Source organism: Egretta garzetta, unplaced genomic scaffold (assembly GCF_000687185.1).
Source record: "Egretta garzetta isolate BGI_Z169 unplaced genomic scaffold, ASM68718v1 scaffold72, whole genome shotgun sequence".
NCBI lineage: Eukaryota > Metazoa > Chordata > Aves > Pelecaniformes > Ardeidae > Egretta > Egretta garzetta.
This window is the reverse complement of record NW_009259032.1, coordinates 707,146-731,374: the sequence shown is the minus strand read 5'-3', so window position 1 is coordinate 731,374 and position 24,229 is coordinate 707,146. Positions and strand designations below refer to the sequence as shown.

Genomic DNA, 24,229 nt, shown 5'->3' with positions numbered 1-24,229 from the left:
GCTAATTAAAAAAAAGTGCTAAGAGTAGATGAAGAAGTCTAAAGAGGTGCATTATTAGTGGCTAGTGATTTTCTTGACAGTTGACTGTTCTAAAGGGATGCACATGCTCTCTATGGCACATTTGGCGACAGCAATGACTGTTGGGAGCTGCTGGGCATTTTTAGGGCAGGGTTTAAAGGAATGCATTTCTACTTTCAGGTACTAATCTGAATTTGAGTCAGCTATCAACAACCTAAGATATTTATTACCTTGTTGCATACAGTCTGTGGAAAAACAGTTGCTGAACTTCAAGAGAGAAAAAAAGAAAAAGCAAACATAGGTGCTTCCCTAGTTACATTATACAGCACACAGGATTGTGTTCCGTATTGGATGGAGGCTTGAGCGGATGTGTGCTTACTGCCACTGAAGAAGCAGACCAGCTGGACAAACAGATAGCTGGATGCCTAGCATCGAAGTTGTAACGCAAGGCCGAGCGTTTCCATTGCTCATTTAAGTATCAGAAAAGGCGCCTGGGGAAGGTGGTCTGTTAAGCCAGGGGCCTAGTAGAGAGTGTAGCTCTGTATATAAGTAGTGAGAACACAGTAGCAGCCACTGAGGCTCTGTTGCAGGCTCTGATCCATTGCTCAGGTACCCATTCATACCCCACACACCTGGTAGGGATGCACAGAAGGCGGCTCAACTTGATGGGTAGTAACTACAAAAGTAGTCAGGTCATTAAAACCAATTTCCCAGGGGCATTTTGAGGGCTAGGATACAGTTTTGTTCTGCCAAGTCTCTGAATGATAGGTCCATCTTTTTTTTTTTTACACATGGATTTTTTACTTTTTTGTATAGGCAGTACATGTAATTCTAGTTTGCTGAATTAGACTAACAAACAAGGTGTGTTTGTCCCAACCCTGTAGGGGTTCCTTGCTGCACTGATTTTAAAAACTCTGGCCCACCATTGACAAATGTTTTGGTGGCTGTTTTTTCTTCTCTATTCTCCTTTTGCCCATATTCCAGTTCTCACAACATACTGGTCTGTTCAGATACGTAAGAGTATGTTGTCTCCTGATGCAAGAGGAGTAAAGCAGGCAACAGCCAGGGGTCAGTTTCTCCACAGGTTTGCTGGATATGCCAGTATACTGGATTTTCCAGGTAACTAGGAGCCATGTGGTCCTACTTAAACATTTCTGTGGATTGACTGGTAGTGCAAAGGGAAAGATTTGAGAGCTGTGTTTTCATTTTTGTCCTGCTGTTGTATAGCTGTGTGAATTTAGGGCATATTATTTAGCTTCTCTGTTTCTTCCCTCCTCCCTCCCCTCCTCCCCCCCTTTGTCTGGCCAGATACTGAAACCTCCTGGGGAAAAATGATCACTTACTATGTGCTTGCATGGTGCCTAAACAATACAGCCACAGCTGAGACATTGTGATGCCACAGTGTAGGAAACAATCATTGTCTGAGACCCTTAACTCTGAAAAATCACTGTTTCTTTAAAGCAGAAGTTCTCTCTCCGTGGTGCCTGTCTGCTGAGGGGTGATAATGTAAGGATGGAAACTGTGAGCCATCATCAAGTGACTGAAATAATTCTTATGAATTCGTAATTCCATGTGATTGCTTTAGATTTCCTAGGGAAATACTACTGCCCTTTTCACTACCTTGCCTGATTTACTGCACGATATACAGGGCAAGTGGGCAATTATCAAAGCAATGAGTTATCCTGGATAGTGACTGAAAAAGTCAACTAAACAAATTACACTGAAAAACATGAATGTGTATCCCTGCATTTGTGCAGCATCTCCTCAGGAGAAAAACTGAGGATTCAAGTTCACTGGTTATTTTCCTAGTTCTCTGTTAAATAACCAAGGTGTGAGTAATGCAGGAAAGATGAATCCATAGGTTAGCATTTTAACTACTCGAGACCATCAGTGAGAAATAGAGTAGCTAAAAAGAAGCACTACTGAATGGATAAAATGGATTAAGGAATTAAAACCTTTAACTCTGTTATCTACTTCATTCATTGAAGTTTCTCGCAAGCCAGCCCATCACGTCTATTTTTTCTGGGTTTGGAAAGTGAATCTGGAAGATATTTTCTAGCTATAGAATGATCTGGGATCAGAATAACAATTGGAATAATACATCCATCATGGTAATAGCAAGGACAAACTTTGGCTGGCATCAGTAGCAAGAACAGCAGGGACCAGTGCAGAAGAGACTGTTTCCTGATAAGCCCAGAGAAAGGAAAGTAGGACAATACAGGCTCACTAGCACAGGAAACTCTTGCCTTACTCTGGGACCTACTGCTTCTAACCACAGGACGGGGAATGAGAGCCACTGACAAGAACAAGCTCCTTGGTAAACACTCTATTTATAGCAACGTCCCATTGCATCACGCTATACGCCAGGGCTGATTTTTTTTTGCGCTCCCACTCTGTTTTCTTTTCAGTATCTGCTAGCCCAACATGGCATTCAGCTGAAATCACAGCAAAGTTACTCATTGCTACAAGTTGAGCATCACTCCTCTGCTCTCCGTACTACGCTTCAGGTTCATTCTTCCCCCAGAGCCGCATTGTTCCCTGAAGGTTTCCTTTCCTCAGGCGCCAACCCCCTCCCCCCCCGCCCCCATGCCAGCCCTTTTTGCCAGTGTGCACAGAGCTCTTACTTGTCGATTCTGTTGGAGAGGTCATGTGAAGACCTGCAAGAAAACAGAAGAAACAGGTTTGTTAGTAACTGTTTTAAGGTTGGATGTCCAGAGTCTCCACATCATACCAACCGGCAGACTCTAGCAACGTGCTCAGTAACCCCACAAGAAATGCTGACCCAGAACTGACATGCTGACACTGTTCTCAAGCCCAGAAAGCCCGAGCTGTGAAAGTCTGCAGACATCCCTTATAGATGGGAGCAGAATCCAAAGCACAGCTTATGCTGGGTTGTTATTCTGCTTAAGAGAAGAAAATCCTGAATTAATTGATACATTCCTAAGAAATTCCTCCTGCCAAAACCAAATAAGTGCCTGGGAGTGAATAGCTGGCATTTAACTGACAAATAAGAATTTTAATAAAAGAACCTCAAATGCCTAATTGAGACGTCTTCAAGTGTCACAAAACCCTTTAAAAATGAATCTTCATTAATTATCTTGATGTTTCTGGCTAGCAGACTGCTGAGCAGCAGGAGTAAGAGGCATTGGTAATGAAGAAGAAATGGACCTTGCAGAGTGCTCTGAACAATGCTTACTAGCCCACTACTGTCGGCTTCCCCCGGCCACTTCGGAAGTTTTTGGTGCAGAACACTAATTTTCTGTTAGCTTGTTGTTAGTATGCTGCTGCTTTTGTGTGTCTAGACTGTAGCATGCTTGGAAATTAAGGCGGCTGTGAATACTTCACATTTGGAGGCTAGCCACAGACAACCATTGCTCCCACAGTGATTTTTTATTACATTGCATTAAATCTCTTTTGCGATCACTCTAAAGTCAGAGGGAGCCGGGCACCTAACTCGTCCGTGTCTTTGAGAATATCCACCTGTGTGAACTAGCAGTAAAACATTTATCTATTTGCACAAGACAGACTGTCTCTTGCCAGGGGTGAGTGACTGGCACTCTGCCTGTCTGGTGAGGCCTCTCACACTGGATTACAGGAGCTACCATGGAAAAAAAAAATCCCTCAGGCACTATATCCTCAGCAGTCGCTCGTTATTTTGAGGTATAAATCACAGCGTTTGGTTACCTTCCTCTAGGCTGGAGGGCACCGTAAAAGCCCCCTCATTGGGTCTCTTCAGGGTTCACTGCTGCCACAGCATCTGTGGGGAACGTGGTGAATCTGACCCTGTCCCAAGAGCTCCCTGGGAGGACGTGACCCACCAGCACATCCTCTGTGTCCCAGCTGCGCCAGGCTGGGAGGTCACAGCAGGAGTGGTATGAAGGCAGACGTAACTCCAGGCAGGCACTGAGCCTCCCCTGAGTGCTCGGGGTTACAGCACTCCCCCTCTGACCGGGGTCCCTGGGGATTACAAATCCACTCTTACACCCTCGCTGCACTTTCTGTGCCGTGGACTGATGCTTTGCACAAAGACAGCTCCTGCCACTGGAGCTGTATCACAAGTGAAGCACGTTATTCTACTGCTGTGAATGTACTCTTTGTAAACCAGAATGGCTGCTCTTGCTTTGCCTCCTCTCTACACCCAATTAAAAGTATGGATCACTTGAGCCACTGGGGTGTAAATAACCACTTTTGCTAATGATGTATGTGACAGAGCTTTAACTGCATTTTAATCACAAACATGCATGAAAAGCATGTTCAGGTTGAAAAGCCAAGTACTTAAAAGTCAGTACTAAGAGCTCTTCTTGAACATGCTAAATATTAGTAGTGCTAAGTACTCTGAAGGTATACAATTATCTCACCCTGGCTTCCCAGGATCCAGAGGAAACTTTTTTCCTAAGCTTTTTATCATCTCACCCATCCATCTGCAAAAAACAGTGTCACCTGGCATAGGACGGTGGTTTGATTTGAAAAATACCTGCCTGAGTCAGTTCAGTGCTGGTTAGAAGCTTGACAGATGGAGAAAGAGACCAATAACTAACCTCTCCCCGCTCTGTTCATCAGCAACCACTACCTAAGCAGCCTGGATACCCTGCAGTTTGCTGCTTCTGTTTTTGGAGGGCAGCCACATGAAACTGTGTTCACTGGCAAAATACATGAATAAATTTGGCTGATTACTCAGAGGGGATACCACAATATAAATCAAAGCAAAATTAAGAACTTTTAAAAACCCTCCTTGCCCTGACCATGCTAAAGGTCTGTAGTTCTGTTAACTCAGACTTTGCTATATTTTCTGTCTCCCAGGCACTTGGATTTTTGCATCTCTCTCTTTTTAAGTAAGCTGAAGATACAGGGGGTAATTTTTAACTAATATCACTATCTAGAGTTTCTACACAGCTTGCGTACAGAAAGAGTCAAACCATCCTTGTCTTACTCATAAGAATTTTTCTTCGGGAGATGCCTCCTCTGAATCAAGCGAGTAGGATTTATAATTGGAGGAGTGCAATAAAGATATCAATAGATGCAGCAGGTTGATTCATCTGACGGTTTATTATAATAGGTCATTTGATCTTACCACCCTGCTGGGTGAACTTAAGTTCATACTGCTTTATGGATTTTTTTGTTGTTTAGGTCGCAGAATAAAAATCTACAAAAATCTCAGATGTATTTAGACTCTGACTGATCCATTAAGTCTCCAATTTTTCATTAATTAAACAAAAGGAGAAAATTAAATATTAGCAGGCAATCCTCCGTGGAGGTGGAGAATGAGTAGGAGGTATATAATACATGACAGCCAAAGTTAAAGTTAAAGAAGTGTATGTGTCAGTGGCATGCATGCAGGTTGCTCTCTTTGCTAAAAACAGTCCCTGTTGCCTTCGCTAGCCTGGGTGAGCGCTATGGAGCCCCTCCTCTGTGGCTTGTGGTTTCGATCTTCTTTAATACGGCAATACTGTTCTCTGATGTTTCTCCAAGTTCTTTCCTAGGCTCCCCCACTCATTTCAGTCGCTCTCCAGCTCTCTGTGGCACTCCTCCCACACCCTGATCTTTTGATATGGCTGATTGGAAATTTCTCTTCAAAATGGGCTTTTTTCTTTTTTTCTGCAGCAAGAAAGGAAGTTTTCACCAAAATGGCATTATTTTTAAAATGGAAAATGGTCTCAAAACTAAATATATTCTTTTGCATCGAGGTTAGCCAGCTGAATTATTTTGGTTGAGCATACCAAATAGAAACATTCTGGTTTGGATCAATTTCACATTAATTTGTCTTCCCCTGAGCTCCCACGCAGAAGCTGTGGCTTGGGTGCCTTCAGCTTGCAAGCTCTGCTATCCCCTATGGGCTGCAGCACCAGCCCTGTTGCACATACCAGCCTCTGCTCTGGTGAACAAAACATACCCAGCGCCTACAGAAGCCCTGAATGTGAAATTTCAAAGAGCTGGGAAGAAATAATCTAATGGCAGTGAGAGAGTGAGCATTTCTTCTAGTCTCAGCACAAAATGAAACAACTGGCTTCACACTTGCATTACTTTAAAAGTTATTAGAGTGCAGTATATGGCTTCTCTTGGCCCTGAGCAATTGCACGTAGGAGAAGAAATCTATTTAGAGGGAACCAAAACATTTTTCTTAAAGTCTTTAACGTACACAGAGAATAAGGGAGCAAGGGTGGTCTGAAGGTGCACCCATTTGGGATAAGCTACCTAACTCATCAGGGTAAGTAGTGGGATTTCTTGCATATTTAATCTGCAAGAAAGAAGTGAGGAGCTGGTGCTGTGAGGAGACAGGAAAGGTATAAGTGTGGAAATCCTGGTGTGGGAGGAAGCGGTTTTGAAATGGCAGTTTTATGGGAACTCAGAGTACTGGCTATGCCAAGCACCTAGACCAACTCCTCCTGGACAGATGGGCCCTTTCTTTCTCAGCCAGGCAATTATAGTCCTGGCACCTTGGGTAGGCCCCGAGCTCAAGAAGATTTATTGGTTTTACAGCAAAGTGAGCTGAGTAAGATGATGACTTTCGTAAACAGACCCAAGGAAGGTTGTAAAACTTTCTGGGCAAATTTTACATGTAAAATCTAATTGTACAAACAATGTAATAGGCAATTCAATATAGGTGATCCATAGCCAGATATGTATTACAATTTAATTTTAACCTGGAGAATTTACCTGTGTGAGAGAACCTTTAATTAAAAACATTGTAATCTACTGCTTTATTGCAGTGTACCAATGGTAAGGTTTCCATACCATGCATGTGTCTGCCAAAAGACACAAAACCTAACAGGATAATCAAGTAACTACAGCTCACAATATATGCATTATGGGGCACAGGCTCATTGAAATAATTGCAAAGAATCCTCTCTAAGTCAGTGGCCTTGGTTTAAAAAGAAAAAAATCCCAGCTTCCTTAAAATGCTTATTATAATATCTTTTTGCATACTTCTAAGTGTTTCAGTGTGTACTGAGCATATGATATTATTCCACTTCTATATCCAATCCTTTCCTCTATGAGGAAAAAAAAAAATCACAGTACACGCGCATGCTTATCTCCTACAAACACAATCCAGAGACTGTAAAAAGTCATGTATCCCTTAGGGGATGTTAAACATTAATAATAATTGGGATATGCAAACAAAGTCAGTGTCCTTATTGGATTTACACATATGTAGCTGAAAGTAAGTATTGAGTGAAGTGAAGGCTCAAGAGACCTTAAGAAAACCTGAATAAGCGGTTCTTCAAAATCTAGGAAAGTTAAGCCAGCTAGAAGCATAATAAATGATCACTCATATGACCTGGCATCTACGTTCAGCACAGTGTTTGTTTATTGGATAAATACACCAAACACACCCAGAAAAACAGTAAAACTAGTGTGCAGTTGGGAAGGATGAATATCTTTTTAACCCTGCATGTTGTACTTTGAACAATGTCATTTAATAGGTAATATGCATTAACTTTCCCTCCAGATTTATTAACAATTGTAAAAATTATAGCTGTTTTCTCCCTTGCCCCCTTTGCTTTGCAGCCAGAGAATTTATCTTGATGACCTCCTCTGGCAGTCAATGCTACACGATGACCACATACAGCATACATAAAGACTGCTATTATCTTTTGTAATTTTTATCCACTTGTAATGACATGGCATATCCTGACTGCATATTTTGATGTTCACCCATCACTCAGCATAACTTCATAGCTAGATGACATGGACACAGCGTACCCAGTGTGAATAAAGAGGTGGCCCTGATTCCACGACAATGCACAACAAATAAAGAAGAGATTTGAAATTATTTGCATCTTTTTAACTATTTGTATAGGAAAACAGAGTGTACGTTTTCAAGACTTACTTGTGGTTCCAAGAGCAGAAGTGGTTTTTTGTAGAGAGACTGTAGAAGAAAATGATGATGCTTTAGTAGATGAAGCATCCAAACTCTCATTTTGTGCCAATTGTGTTCCATTTGTTTGTGTAGCTGGAAATGAGACAGAAGTTCAGGTAAGATACACCTGTGTAATCATTGTCTTAGATGCTGGACCATCCCTCAGACAAATGCTCCCACCATCATAGAAAAGACTTAAGGTCAGAAAGCACTACAGCTTCTGGTCTGCTTGTCAAGTGATGAACCATCCCTATGGAGTTGTTACTACTGGTATAGTTGAGGCATCTTTAAAGCACATCCTAGCATCAGGAACAGTCTCACATCTGTGCCAGAAGTCATCCTAGAGCTCTGATTTGGGAGACCCAAATAACTAGACGGTCTTGCACCAAGAGCCATGTGAGCTGAAGAGAGAAGATTGCTTACTGCCCTCTTATCTTTAACCTTCATTCAAAAAAAAAATTTTAAAAAAAGCAAGCTTCAGCCACAACTGTCACATAATGTGATATTGTAAAAAGTTCTAGGGATTGTAATTAAACGCAGAGTTAATTATTTCATTCTGTGCTGTTAAGGCCTAGGAAACAATATATCCCTGAAAATTAATGTATGAAAAATTAAATTGTCTTATTTCTGCTCTCTCACAGTCAACAGAGGATCAGGGCCATCTGTGTCAAAAGATTTGCAGCCTAAGGTGAGTCCAAGATGCTGGGGCAGGGCACCACCTCAGCCCATGGAACTGAAGGTCACTAAATGACAGAAAACAATTTAAGCTGCTCCAGCACAGCTGATAATTCCTATGTCTACATTCAAACCTCAGCATAACAACAGGCAAGACAGTGCTTGCTGAATAAAACATCGGAGTGCCCAAGAGTAACCTTATACTTCCTTTCTGAGATAAAACAGAGATGCGACTGAGCTGTAAACTGTTTTCAGTGCCTCTTCAGATGAATTTCAAACACTGGAACTAAAACAACTTTAAGACACGTTTTAGTCAAATGAGTGCAATATCATGCAAATGCAACACATGAATCTTGAGGAATGCTTCATCCCACGCTTTATGCAGAAACTCTGATTATCAGTTTGGCCCCTCAAGGAACTCTTTTCTCAGAAAAAAACCCCTAACACCCAAAAGTCCCTATTCTACCACCACACACCTTTAACTTGGCCTGGTCTTTCCCTCCCCTTCTTGTTTATTAAGTGCAATGCCTTGGAGAGGCAAGCTTCAAAAATCAATGAGCTAAGAAAAAGTGAACTGAAGCCACTGGAGTCAGGGGATTTACAGCTTTGGAAACTGTGAGGAGCTGGACAGCCAGGGATGGTATCTTTGAAGGTCGAGGCATGGAAGGAAACCATACTGAAAATTATGCAAAACAAGCTTAAATGCCTAAAACTTTCACTGGGATTCTAGTGATGAGAAGTATAATTGAACTGTCAGCTGCCTCCAAAACCTCAGCATTGTACCCCTTCAATACACAAGCCTAATCTGCTCTAGAGGTGAGTGTAAAAAGCCCCTCTACCTCATTTTTTTACTATGGTATAATGCAAAGATCTGAGAACTCTAATAATTCCTGCATTCTCTTCATAGAAGCCTTGAATGAATCTTTAAAAGCAAACTTTTCCCACTTTTTGTTCTTACTGTAGTTGCTTCAGACTCAAATTTTAAATGTTGAGTTTTAATCAGAGATGAATTTTAAAAAAAAGCAAAAAACCCAGAGAACCTCCCTCTTCCTTGAAGATGCATGGGCTTGTAACAGTAACAGCGACCATCTTGTGGCTCCCTTATCATGAGTTAGTAAAAGCTTGCATGGGAGAATGAAAAGTAAGGCAGAATAACAGTAAACCTTCATGTGCAGACATTCCAGCACAAATGCACTTTGAGAACACTGCAAAACAATCAGGTGTGTGGGAGAGATGAGGAGGGAGGCAGGCAGTTGCCTTGTAACCCCACAGAGAGCTGTTTTCCCATGGGGATCGCACATTCCAGGCGTCCTATCAGTCCTGGCAGCAGCCCAGCCCTGGGTGCTCCTCTTGTGTTTGGGAGCTGTGAGAACGGATTGTTCTCAGGAACATGGGCTGTGCGCTGGATATGCCTCAGCGGGGGATTAGGAGGGGAGGGATGATAGCGTTTCCATTTAATTTTTTTTTTAATTCAGCCTGGGTGAGATTCTTCCTGAGACTTGGGTTGCAGCAGGTATGACTCTCATCTTTATCTAGGGCTTGGCATGAAGCTTGTTGCATTTATTTTGGCAGACTGCAGAACAGGCTTCCTGCTCCTGATGTCAAGGGATGAAGTAGACACGCTATGGTGCAAAAATTTATGTGCCAGTTTTCACCACTTCCAAGACAAAAAACGCAACCTGGCAGGGAAGGTTCCATTAATTCCACTGTACTACTGTAAGATTAAATCCTAGCAACCCAATTCTCTGCTGACTTGTGGTTTTGAAGTGGCTTTGAGGCAGCATCCAAGCCTTACGCCTAATATGCAGCATAGGCTGCACTATCAACACAGTTAGCAGATCGAACAGCTTCTGTGCTAAAAGCCTATGGGAACAGAAGCATCCATATCCAGCTACTGCTCACGTATGCGACAGCAGCACTGACAGCACAGCACGCCTGCTAGAAATCTGCTTTTTTTTTGGTAAATCCCATAACTCATATCTATTCAAGGTTGAGTTTGATCTCAACAGGAGGAGACAGCACAAGTCCCCTCACTGCAGTGCCCGTGCTCTGCGCGGGCACAGGCGGGGGACTCTGCGCGGGCACACGGTGACTCAGTTCTGCCGTCCCCACTGACACATCGCTGCAGTAATTCATCACGCTTCGGCTCAGCCAGCTGCAGCAAAGATTTCTGCCTGCCTGGCAGGGGGAGGCCTGGGCTCGCAGAAAAGCAGCACAGCAGAGGAGGGCGGCTGCTGCTGCTGCAAAAGCACTCACATCATCAGTTAATGGGTTTGTTGTCAACAGCTGATTATGAATAAAAATGGTAAGGCAGTAAAGATTGTAAAATAGCTGTCCGAATGGGGCTGATTGCTGCAGCGGCAGAACTCCCTGGTGGTGATGCAGCTCTCCCTGCTGATATTTTGATAAGATAAATGACAGTGTGTTAACATGTATTTGTCAAAGGGATAATCAACAACAGGGAACCTGAAGCTGCTCTGCAAAGCTGCTGTCTGAGCCTCAGGTATTTCCTTACTCTCTGTGCTCTGAAAACCCTTCATTTTCTTTAATCAGCTGAAATTCGACACATATCCTCGCTTAAGCTTAGCATGATTTTCTACTTAACCTACCCATAATCCACATATATTTTGGCATTTCCCAACAGTATTTTAAATTTTCTTTATGGCAGGCTGTTACCTAACTAGCTCTGACATCACCAGATGCTTCAAGTAAGCGGCAAATACTCTGCATATACTCTATGCACCGTGAAGAATATAGACACCCGTACATGTGTTAAAACCTTACTTGGCCAACCAATGAATCAAGGAAACACCTTTCCAGGGCAGAAGGAACTACACCCAAACCACATTAAAATGTCTGCACGAAGGCCTTGTAAGATGAAAGGCTAAACCTTCTCCCTTGAGCTCGTATCTTTAGCACAAACACACATATAGGCCTCACCCCTGTAATCAATAGCCTGAGAAACCATTTGCATTAACAATGCATTCATGAAAGCTTTGAAAAATCCCAGTGTAGCAAAACCAATGCAACTTCACACCCATTCAGAGGAATGGAAATTGGCTAGGGAGGTAACCAAGCAGATCTCCGTTTCAATATTTACAGCCATAGCGGATTGCATCTGCTGTCTGCCAGCTTTACATTTTCTGGTAAGCAAAAAACCTGAACTACTTCAAAAATATATGTTTTAAAACATCTCTCTGCCTAACATGTCTCAGCAGCCAACTATACTCAGTGTTTACCTATAGCACGCAGTAACAACCTGAGGACAATTGAGTAATACAGGTTACCATAATCCTCTTCCAGCAGTTTTACCGAAGTAAAGCTTCCTTTTTAATTATGAGCAGTTTGATAAAAAGAGAAAAAGTATCTTCTCCACTCCTTCTTTTTCTCACTTTTTAATATTTAATATTTCATTGCACCATGGTGTATCATCATCCAGGAGAGTAGCATGAGATAAATTAGAAATACAACACCCCAAGATCCACTCTTACTTGTAATTTAATACCTTGAGTGCTGACCTTGCATAAGATGCTTGCTCCATATCCAAGGGAGAATGAACATAATCTTTTGTTGCATTTAATTTCTTATTCTCCTTGATAAATCCAAGTGTCCCAGAATATGAAATCCTGATTGCAGATGCAACTTGCTGTTGTGTGGCAGTTGCTGTTGTGTGGCACAACATTGTTTTGAGGCCTGGACAGTGCAAGTGAGGTCACTCTTTTGACTAACTGTGAGCTATTGGATTTGACCCCTTATATTAATAAATAATAAGGTTAAGGAGACAAGTCTAATGGCTGGCCTCCAATAAAATAAACAGGGCAGGAGGGCAAAGAAGGAAGATTGTACTTATGGCCTGCAGAGCAAAAGAATACTGAAGACTTAAAAAAAAGTCTAAGTCGTTTGCATGATTTCACAGCATGTGGAGCACTGGGGGCTTTTCCTGAACTTATAATGAAAGGTGACAGCAGCCACAGAAATTGCAGCATAGCCAGGAAGCCCTGTCAAATCTCTGCTGTGTGAATATGATCATTCACTGAAGCTTTTAGCAGGGATTGAAGCAGAGAAAGTGATGGCTTCCATTACAAAACAACAGAGGGACCTGCTTTTTATTAACAATCAGGTGTAATAAAGGTAAATTTTGAGTGTCATAAAGGCCTCTATCCCATATGGCCAGCCCAAAAAGGGGGAGGAGTGCTGATGAAAAAGAAAAAGAGAGAGTAGACAACTTTCTTCTCCAGTCTGTTTTGAGAGCAGAAGACTTGCTACACCTGTGCTATGCCTGTGCTGCTGTTGGAGATGCTGGCAAGGGGCTGGGACGGTGTAGTGGAGCCAACAGCACTCAGTGTGCCAACGCATGGGGTGGAAACAGAGAGATGGCTGTAGCCAGCAGCCAGAAGGTGGTTGAGGGGTCTGTGTTTTCTACAAGGGCTGGCCACACATCTGCACAGCCTCTGTGCCCTGTCCCAAAGATACTACCCTGTGTCCCATCCCACCTCTTTGTGCTGAAGTCAAGGCTATGACTTTCTTGAAAGGTAGACCAGAATATTGTCTTTAAAAAATGCTAAAATTGGTTTTCACATACATGGTTTTCCAAAATACTAGTTAGCGTTAAAAGAAAATATAAAGTCTTTTAATGCAGGGCAGTTCCCAATGCTTTCTTTAATTTTCCTTTTTACAAAGGGGAGTGAGAGGCAGGTAAGCCCTGTTTTTAGGTTCATTTAGCAATCATTTTTATCACAAGTTGTTTTTTTTTTTAGCTTGAATGCGGATTTTTAAAAACAAATCACAACCCAGGCAACAAGGAACTGAACTCTAGCTGGTGGGAGAACACAGGAGGACTAGAAAGGAGGTGCGTTGGTGAAAACTTCACGCCCAGGCTTGTTGTACCTCCAGCACCAGTTTTTTTGGGCATTAGTGCAGAGCAGTGGCCAGAGCTAAGCTGCACTGGCAGGTATGCCTTTGCTTGTTAGCTTTCCTTTCCCTGCTGGGAGCTCTACCTGTCACCAAGGTTTATTTCCAGGTGCTGCTCCCGTGCCTACAAGCCAGGAACCTCTGCCAAGCTGAAAGGACCAGGAATCACATCTGTGATACAATGCACCATACCACGGGCTTTTCACAGGCCCACTGGGTCACAAATGCAAGCTTGAAAAGATTCTTTGTGGCCTTTGGTGTCACTTCAGCAGCTTGTGCATTGGCCAGACTCTGTCCTGTGACTCACCAATACCGGCATTTAAAAGCCAAGCCAAACCACAAAAGACTTTGGGCTGATAATCAGACTACTCCCCCCACCACACACAGTGGGAAACCCGCATCAGTAGAAGATGTAACCTCTAAGTGAAAGGGTAATTGCTCTCCAGGCAGCTTAGCAGGCTCAGTTCCACAAGGGGTAGCTTTGAAGCAGAATTTGCACAGAGAAAGCAGGAGTCGCTGTTTAGGCAAGGAAACCGAGGGAAGAGAAGTCAAGTTCTAATAATATGTCACAGTTCAGTATGCTCACAATATCAACTCTGAGAACATTGGTGAACCCCTGACTGCTGAGTTAAATATCTGGAGTATTTCTTTCTAATTTTTTGAGTCAATTAAGTATAAAAATTTGAGTATTTCAAAGCTCTGGTTCAGCAAAAGACTTGAGCAAACATTTACAGTGTAGTTCATAGACATAAAAGGGAGACTGAATTTCATTTTAAGTTTACTGAGCTCCTTTTGGATATTGTACTTGCTTAAATTAATCCCACTACTTGCTGGATACATTTTTTTTTGTAAAAATTTTCTTTTTCCAGAATGCAATCTGATGTCCTGGGCCAACACACAGGTTATTCTGAAGATTTATGGGGAACAAAATTATTTCCTAAGATTGATAGGGGGTAACTAGTACCACACCACTCTGCTTTCAGTACTGTGACCCATAATAATATAGAACATAATTAACCGTAGCATTATAACATATATAAAAATAAAAACAAAGGGGGCTGTTCTGTCACCACTCTGATCACATAGAATAATTTACTTTTGATGCAATACTTATTAAAAAAACCCACAGAAGAAAATAAAAAACAAACCTCCTTCGAAATACATCTCTCCCAAATACAGGGAGATTCAAATCCTGTGTAATGGCTTCAGATCACCTCCACTACAAATTAGAGGTATAATATTCTTTGTGTAAGATTCTAGGGCAAGATTTATTCAAGATATGTGTTATGGTAGGATGAATAGCTCTGCTTCCCCAAACCTCCAAATCCATAACCCAAACTACTCTTTTTGACCTCCTTTTATTGTTCCACAATTGTTTTACAGAAATGTAGCACACAATAACTCAGAAATCTCTCAGTGAAATTATCACTTACTGGTTGTTGTGTAGCCAGTTTTATTTGCTGCTGTAGTGGTCACTTTTATTGATGGCTGTGTCGTTGTACCTTGTGTTACTTGTTGTGTAGTACTAGGTGAAGAAGACGTGAAGTCTAATAAAGGAATGACATTTAAATTAATTTCCTCAATTTTGTATACACACACATGCACACACACGAAACACACCTATTACCCTGCTTGCAGGCTAGTCTTAAATTATGAGGAAAAAAAAATTATTTAAATTGAAGATCAACAGGGACAGTGCTCCCTTTGCTGCCGAGTAAGTCACTCCCTGTCCCATAGGTGGGTCATCCCATTGATAACAAGCCTATGATAATGCAGTTACAAGACCTGGCTTGGAGCTGCCTTGAGCCTGTCCAGGACAAAGCTCCTGCACACACCTGCAAGATTTCACCAGAGTCCACTATCTGTAAAACAAATTCTCAAGCCAAGAGGCACTGCTGCTTTATTTCCTGAATGACCACTGGAACAGCATCAACAATTAGCTTAAAGAAACTTTCACTTACTGCTTGTGATGGATTCATTTGTAGCTCTGATTGCAGTTGTTGTCAGCACTGGCAGTTGAAATGTTGTTGCTTGTGAAGCTGATGTGTTCACAGCTTCCGTTACTGCAAGAAAGGCATTCACATCTTTATTGATTTATTTTATCATGCAGAAATATGCATCACAAACCTCTAGCTGCCTTCTCCCACAAAGGCAGTGAATTTCTGTTTACAGTCTGGTCCTTAAAGAGCTTTCTTACCCACACATTTTTAAAGACGATTCAAAGTGCATGTGGTTGGTATCAGAGGGAAAGATTGGCCTGTGAGCAATCCACAAGTTGGCCACTGAAAGTTAGCAGCCGTAGCTTCCAGCCATCCTCTAAGGAAGAGACACACGCCCTTTTGGAGTTATACAGAGGTGCTTGGCATGACTGCCAAGGGAAGAGATGAGGGGAAAAGAGCCTGATATGGATGGATGGATGAGTTTACTGTGCTGCCGGACTGGATTGCTGACTAGCGCTTTGCTGCATGCCTGTTTAATAGGAGAAGGGATGTAAACTTCCCAGAAAGAAGTGTGAGTGACACATGGGAACACAGGCTATATATTACAGGTAAAGAACTGAAGGGGAAGAGATTCTAATAGTCTTTGTGCAATTTTTTCTTCTTCTCTCTGTTGCCCACCTTGAGCCCCAGTTGAGTCATCTTCTCTGGCTAGCTTTCCCAGACCATCTTCCTCTGCACACAGATTTCTGGGGAAAAAGAACACCTAGCAGGCCTTCCTCTGAGGTGTGCAGCAAAGCTTCAAATATCTTGGATGAGATGAATAAGTGATATGTGAACTTGATGCCCTTTGTAAGGTGGCTCCTGGCAGTTCCCTTCTCCAGATGGGTGAGATTTGGAGGCTGAGGGGAGGGGAAAGGGCTCCCTTGGGCAGCAGAGATCACTTCCAGCTACTGCTGGTATGGAAAAAGGGGAGCAGAGTTGCCCAAACATCACTAAGGCAATAGCAAGGTTTAAATCAGTGTGATTTGCTGTGTATGGATGGCATACTGCAGGTCCTATGTGCCCCTGGCACATGCTCAATGGAACAGACTGGCCAGATGGCTGCTGAGGGATCTGGGCTAAAAAACCCATAACTAATCATTTTAAGAGCCCAGTTTTCAGTTCTGTAATCTAATACAAACAGAGAGTGCTACTGTCAGCTGCAGAGGCTCATTTCAATCTCTGACAACAACCCAACATGTGTCCTACTACCTCTTCTAGCACTTTTCATGGATGGGAAACATGACAGAATAGGAACAAATCATGACATGACATATCATTTTCCATCATATGACTTGAGTACTTCTAAATGCAATGTTCACACCAGAACTTTTAAAATACAACTTATACTCTCTTCCTCCGCTCTCAGTTTGCTGGCTGTTCACCTAGAATAGCAGTGCCTCAAAGAATGGACCTCCTTGGGAGCTTTCTCTACACCCACAAAGTGCTTTAATCTCATAGTGAGCTTCAGATGCTTTTTTCATAGGCATAAATAACAATACTGCTTTCCCTTCTGTGACAAAAAGCTGCAAGAGAAATTTCAGTGAAATATTTGAAGAGCTCATTCACTGTGAGGTGTTGGGCCTTTATTAAATATCTTTGAAACAGCCATGAACATCAGGGGTTTTGAAGCATAAAAGAACACAGCACAATTTGAAAGGGACTAATTGTTTGGCTGTAATAAACATAACATATGCATACTTCACCTGGCTGCATCTTATTCATCTCCATTACTAGCACTTTAAGTGTATACATCATTATCATCTCAGCGCTTTCAGCTGCAAAACAGACTCATTATTATCTCTAGTTATCAAAAAATATAATCCTGTGTTCAAGCTTTCTTCTCTCATCGGTTATTAAAGGCAGCAGTCTTCAATAGTCAAACTAATAGAGGAGTCGATATTTAGCTCACATGAATGAAATACGGTCAATATTGATTTTTCATAGCTACAAAGCTACAAAATAAAGAGAACTGAATGTGTCAGTTGAAGATGTAAACCAGGATCACAGACTTTTACCATATGAAGCAGATATTTTCTATTAAGTCTTCAAAGTTTTAGGACCTCAAGTTTGATCTAGTAAAAACAATCACAAACAAAAGAGAGAATGCACCTTTTGAAACTGAGGGCACTTGTGTCACCTCTTACCCCTAAAAGTGAATCTTGACATCAACAGTTTCAAGACGTAACCAATAGGATTTTTGCAGGTGACAGCTTTCTGCACATGTACTCTTTTTCCTATTAACTGAGGCCCAACATTGGCACATACTGTGTAATTCTTTACTATTAAAGTCAATGTCCTCTTCTGTCACTCTACACCCATAAAATCAGCTACTGCCCACTGCCTGATCCCTTAACTGGTGCTGTTTCCCAAATTATTCTCAATCTGCCAACTTCCTGAACTATAAGTCTTAGCTAATTTTTTAGTATCTGATCACACTTGAACCACTCCTTTAGAGCACAGGAACTCACAGAATTTCAGCCTTTCTCACCTGAAACAAAAAATGCAGCCTGCTCAAATTAACCCTCTCCTTACTAAGACCCCTCAATCCTTTCTTCTCCACAGACTTTTATAAGAGGCCCAGGGAAACACATTGCTCTACAATCACCTTACATGAAATAATTCTCCTAACCTCTCCCAGAAGTTGGAAAAGCTGAAATCTAAAAAGGCAATGGGAGCTTCAGAATATCAGATAACAATGAATTTGAACTCTTACCAAATGTTGATGTTGATGGTGATGCAGAAACAACTGCACTGACGGTACTGTTTGGAACACCATCTGAAATAAACACAGAAAGAATCATATTAGGGTGGAGGATTAACTAAAACAATAGGCTGCAGGAGCAAGCACCCGTTATCCTGCCTTGGAGAAACTAAATCGTACTAGTTCCCTGGCTAGTAAAAGCATTTCAGGAGGGTTTTTCAGCATCACCCTCATGCCTACATGTGAGAGAAAGAGGACAATTCACAGAACAGGGCTCAGGAAGCAACAAGTTGAGTAATGACTGACTTTCCCCATGGCCCTCAAGGCAGTGCGCCAGCTGTTGGAAGTTTACTGCAGTAAATTATGCCAGTCTTAAAAATCCTAGGTCAAGTTAGTAGGTGGAAGTCTCCAATATTACAAAACAAACAAACCGGCCAAAAACCCCACCCCACCAAACCAAAAGCAAAGTATTTTCTATGACTTCTGGATGTGCTGAAAAGTAGTAATAGCATAATTCAACTAGAGTTTTTGCTTCAAATAAGATTTTCAGTCTTATTTCTGGGGTGTCCATATTTTTCTGCTAAAAGAAGTTAAGGGGGTGACGAAGGAGGTGAAAAAACTACTTTGCATCAGAAACAGTGGCATTTCATAACCATTCTACACTGCTGTGAGACAAGGATGGGTACATTTGGGGAGGAAGAGATCAGCTCTGTGACTGAATGGGAGAGCAAAATGGCACAGACTAATCCCCCTGTGCTTTCAGGTTTGGAGTGTGACATCCTGTCACGCTGTATTAGCATGCTGTAATATAGACATCGCAAAACTGAGTCAGGACAGCATGTCACTATTCTTGTGTGACTCCATTCATGGTAATATCTGCTGGCATGCTCTCTTTTTTTTTGGCTACAGGGCAGAACAGTCAGCTTTGTTCCCTTTGCTCGGCGTGCTGCGCTCCGATTAACATTTCACGAGCACCACCCGAGGCCTACCAGAGTCACAGATCTAACCTTGACAAAAAATAAAAACTATAATACAATTGCAGGAGTTCTTCAGGCACATGTTAAAGCCTGGTCAGATGAGCCCTTACAACTCCTCTTCAAGCAGTGCAAGGTGTTCTCAGCCCTCTTGGCACCTGCCTATTTCTAATGGGCCCCAGCTGGGTTGTTGCCCCTTCCCAGTGAGCCCTGCTCTCCTGGGCATCTCTTCTTGGTACGCGGCTGCCTTCACAATGCCTCCTCACGGCATGTGCTGGACCCATTTGATACGGGTATATCCGCTACCAAATTCAATCAGCTCCCTATGGGACCACTGCTGCCCCAGCCCTGCTCCCCAGGACACGTGAATACAGTCAGGCTATGCACAGCCCTTTGCCCAGTGCATTCAAAATACTGTTTTTCCTGCCGTTTAGTTACCCGGTCAGAAAAACGCTTCATAACCCACACTTGAAATACTTTGAAAACAAATTTTATCCAAATAGACCGAAAAGCAATCTTGTTGCCCTAAACAACAAGCATTTTTCCATCTCTTCATTCTCATTACAAGCTGCTGACAAAGCTCCTGTAAATCCCCACGCCACGAGGCCACAGCACTAAAACAGAATGTTTTTTCAACAGTGCCTACATTTCATATGGTTTGTTAGAACATCTCTCAGTAACTACCACGCCTATAACATCAGCTAAATGCACTAGCTCGCCAATTAGCTCATTCCCTAATTCTTCCCTTAACTTAGCATGACTTTGTGGAAAGCCTATTGCAATACTTAAGATTATTCATCCTTTAAAGGTGTTCCATTTAATAACCATGATGACAGGCTGAGATTTCCTCAAAACTAAAAAAACCTGAGGATTTAAGTCACAGTTTTGTTGTGATTCACAATTCGCTGATTTTACCACAGGCTAGAGATAAACTAAGGTAAATTTGATTAGCAGAGTAGAATAAAGTGGAGTTCTATGAATCAGTTTTTATCTTAAAATGGTGGATAATTAAGTATACTTTAAAACAAGTTGAAAGCAACATGCAAAAATGCTTAAAACTAGCCCATTAGAGACCGTTGCTAGACAAAGAGAGAGATGGAAAGATTAATTTTTCTGCTCATGTGAGGTTGGCTGCAGCCTCAGATGACGGACAACCAATTAAGTTACAATTGCATGGTTTTCAGCAAATTTAGATGCAGTGATCCCTTTGATAACAGAACATCTCAATGTACTTTGATGTGGGAGTAGTCAAAAATCTACTTGGCAACTGCTCCCCCCCCCAAACCTCTCCCATTTGCAGTACTCCCTGGCAATAAACTCAGCCAAAAGAGTGTAGGTGATCTGTGATGTAGCACCCTTGTGTCTGGAGAACACATGAAGAGCTAAAAGGTGCTCAGATGTGACACTGGCCTGAAGGGATGATGGTGGTGGTGGTGGTAAGATCCAAAAAGACAAAAAACATGTCTAAAAGTAGATAACAAGGCGAGAAGGAATCAGAACTGGGAAAAGGATAACAGGACAGTAAGAAGATGAGAGGGGAAGGGCAGGAAGGCCCAGAGACAGTAAGACAATAAGGGTGGCAGGGAAAAATAAGAAGGAATTAAGAAGACTTGAAAAAGATTTGACCCATGGCCGCAAGGCCAAAATGAAAAAAAGAGAAACTGTTGGGTTTTTTTTTTTTCTCTTTTCTTTCAGGTTCACAGAATTTCCCTTTATTGTCCTTTCTGGCTTGGATTTAAATGGTACATCTGTTCTAAAATTAAAGTAATGGTGGAATCATTTGTATCTGGTCTTCAGATATGATTGTGAAATGAACGAACTGAAACACTGAACTAACTTACTTTTTTTTTTAAATTCAGGAGGAGTCCCTGAATTCAGCCAGGGCTGACCAATGGCCGCAGTTGTCCTCACACTGCAGCTTTTGATGTCTGAGCTTGGAGCTCTCATCAGTTATTCCCTCTCTCACTCATTATTTTTACCTTTACACTGGGAAGACCAAGATAAGCGGATTTTGACTTTGTGTTAATTAGGTGCTTGTCATTGCTATAATCAAGACAGAACAAAAGCAGAAATGGTGGCATGATATTACATTGGTAGTTCTGCTTATACACTACAGGGCACAAACCACTAAGTTTAAAACACCACATGAAATAGCTCATGCAAAAGTGAATGCCAAAAAGTCAAAACAAAAGCACTTTTAAAGATTAAAAGATTGTTCAAAATACATATTGATTATATTCATTACATGAATTACTGAATTTAAATGCTGTCTGGTTTGGCATTAATATCTGATTTTGAAAAGAAATTATTTTTATGGAAAAGCCACTATCACTACAGAAATAGTGAGTGATATGGCCCGTTTGACATTTTTTCACTTGACTTTGCCCTAGGTAGACAGGAACGTATGTTCATATTAAAATCCCTCCATTCAGATGAGTACCGGTGAGGCCACAGCTGAAGTACTTGGTCCAGCTTTGGAAAGGTGTGGATGCCTGGAGCAGGGCTTAATGGGGAATCGTAAAAATCATCAGGAGTCTAGAAAAAAAATGACCTCTCAGGAAGGATTGCAAAAATTGCAATTTTTCAGCTCAGAGAGGGCAAGATTAATAGAAGGCATGATAGCAGCACCCAAGTAGGTGAGGGCTACAACAAAGGAATAAACTCATTACATCTGCTGAGGGTGAAACTAGAGGTAATGGACAAGGGAAATTTGGACTAGAAACTTTGCAAGTTTTTAGGTGCCTTTATCAAGCTGATGGTGTAACAGCTAGAAGCTAGTGTTCAAACCATTTTCCTGATGAGGATGCAAGATATTCCCACTCAAAAACCAGACCAATACCCAAAAGGCTGTAGTTGGGAGCAATTGCCGAAGAGGTGTCCTGAGGAAACTGGTCCCTGGCTCAAGGCTCTAAAGGAGAATCTACAGGTGGTGGTGTTATATTATGGGGTTTTTATTGTATATTATGTTATATTATGTTTGTTTGTGTGACCCTGGGCCTTTGCAATTATACACAAGTCATGAAGAAGTCAAAGTTGCTTTCTTGCTTTGTCTTTCCATACCACCAGAAATAAATAGTGATCTTTTTCCAGGAAGCAAATGATAATTCTGCCAGCCCCCACAACCACGATAGAGCCTCCTGTAACAGCTGCTCCAGCAGTATCCATGGGAAGATTGTACACTTCATCTGACATTTTGTCCTTTCTGGAGAAAGTTATAGCTGTCCTTGTGAGAAAAGCTGGAACTTGTGTTATCAGAGATCCCAATAAATAGCTGCTGCCTGACAATGTACACAACCTGTTTACTCTTACCATGGAGCTCTGTTGTCTATTACATTTTCTCTTTCATTTGCATTTATTGCTGCTTCATCTCTTCATTCTCTTATCTGATCTTCCCCCAGGCCCAGTGTAGTTCTCGCACTTCTCTTATTTCTGTTTTTACTCCTCACCCATCTTTCTTTCCTGGTTCGTGACCTTCTACCCTAAACCTTGAGATAAATTTCTTTCTTCTTTCACAGTGCATTTTTGTGTAAAGGGGCCCACACCCTTCAAAGAAAAAAAAAAAGGGGGTTGCCTAGATGAGTAGTTCATCTCCCATCAACCAGTCATTGCACAAACACCGCTCCCACATGAGGAGAGCAAAACCAGGTTTTGGACACTGCTTAAACCCTACTCAAGCCCTCCAAACAGAACTCAAGTGTACCTGAATACATTAGTTTAGGGATCAAACTTAAGGTTTAATTTCTGATGTAGAACAGGCCTTCTACATGGGCCTTCTACTTGGTGAGGTTTGGCATTTAGGTGCTTTTAGAATTTCCTCCTCAGTAATGTTTTGTGGAGGCCCAAGTTGCACTTAGAGCTGAGAGAGAGAAGGCAGAAGGCTACAAGCAGTGCTTGGGAAACCTGGGCTCAGTTTCCTGCACAGCTTCAGGATAATATTCTGCCAAGACACGTGTAAAGTAGCTGCCACCGACGCTTATGGCTGGTTTGTAATGATACAGTGCTGGCCAGTTCTCCAAGGCTCTACCTGACTTCTTTCTTGCATGTCTGTGGCATCCACACTGCAGTACTGTGCTACCATAAATAGTGTGTGAGCTTGCCAGTTTACAGGTCTCCTGGATGTATCACCACAAATAAGATAAATGTTTATGACTGCAGAGTAGAGATTACTCCATCCTCCCTGGTATGTCTATGTAGAACAATAGAGTTTAATTAGTTTAGATAGGGTTTCTGGAACTTAATTTGCCTCATTCAGATCAGCTTGGATATTTCTATGTATTTTGCCACGCAGACACCCCCTATGTCCCATTTTCCAATCGATAAAAGAGGAATAACATTACATTCTTACTTTCTAGAGGACTACAAACAACAACACAGTGGCACCACACTCTAGCAATAATGGAGTTGCACAAGAAATGGAGAGCTTTACAAGTCAAGATCTCAACTGCATCTGCAGCTTTTATGATTTGGATCTTCCAAAATAATAACATAGATACAAACTGCAACATTTGCATTTGCAATCAATCTCAGCTTTCTCAATATTTTGCTTTGTCTGGAGCATGTGTTCAGTGCAGTATCACCCCCCTGAAAATACTGCAGGAAGCCATAACGTAGGACAGAGCAAGGAACAGGATTAATTTTAGATAACTGTTGTTATTTCAGTCGAGCTACCTAATACCAAAATAAATGCATTGCAAGTTTCTAAGAGCAGAGGGGTTTATCTACAGTGTTCCGATAAATCTTGAGAACAGTCATCCCTGTTGTACTTTCAGTTTCGTCTGCAGTATTTTGTTAAGGCTGAAAATTGTGACATGAAACTTCCCAAAAATCAAACAACAGTGTTGAATTGTGGTCATAGGTTAGTCGCTGGCTGGCTAAGAATGACTAACCCAAACCATGAAAATTATTTAGAAAACCAGCAAGTACTGCAGAAAATCTTAGAGGAAGTTAGAGGAAGCATACATGCTTCCAGATCACAAAAACTTCCATTTGGGATGCACTGTTAGAAGAGGCTTAAGTGCAATTTTAACAGTATTGTTCAAGACCATCAATTCCTTTCTTCCTATTCAAAACCTCTAAGATCAGAAATACAAAAAAAATCTATGAAATAAAC

The 24,229-nt window shown here is 41.8% G+C and overlaps 1 protein-coding gene across 1 annotated transcript in view; it reads right to left on the bottom strand.

Annotated features, from left to right (window-relative positions):
* The window catches only part of EMCN (endomucin), a 142,542-nt gene that overhangs the window by 15,642 nt on the left and 102,671 nt on the right, over positions 1-24,229 (bottom strand). The window contains exons 2-5 of the mRNA XM_009634754.1: positions 15,424-15,525; positions 14,896-15,009; positions 7,847-7,969; positions 2,643-2,675 (exon numbers count right to left, since the gene is read on the bottom strand). Coding sequence (XP_009633049.1) covers positions 2,643-2,675; positions 7,847-7,969; positions 14,896-15,009; positions 15,424-15,525 — 372 coding nt within the window. The remainder of the gene's footprint in view (positions 1-2,642; positions 2,676-7,846; positions 7,970-14,895; positions 15,010-15,423; positions 15,526-24,229) is intronic.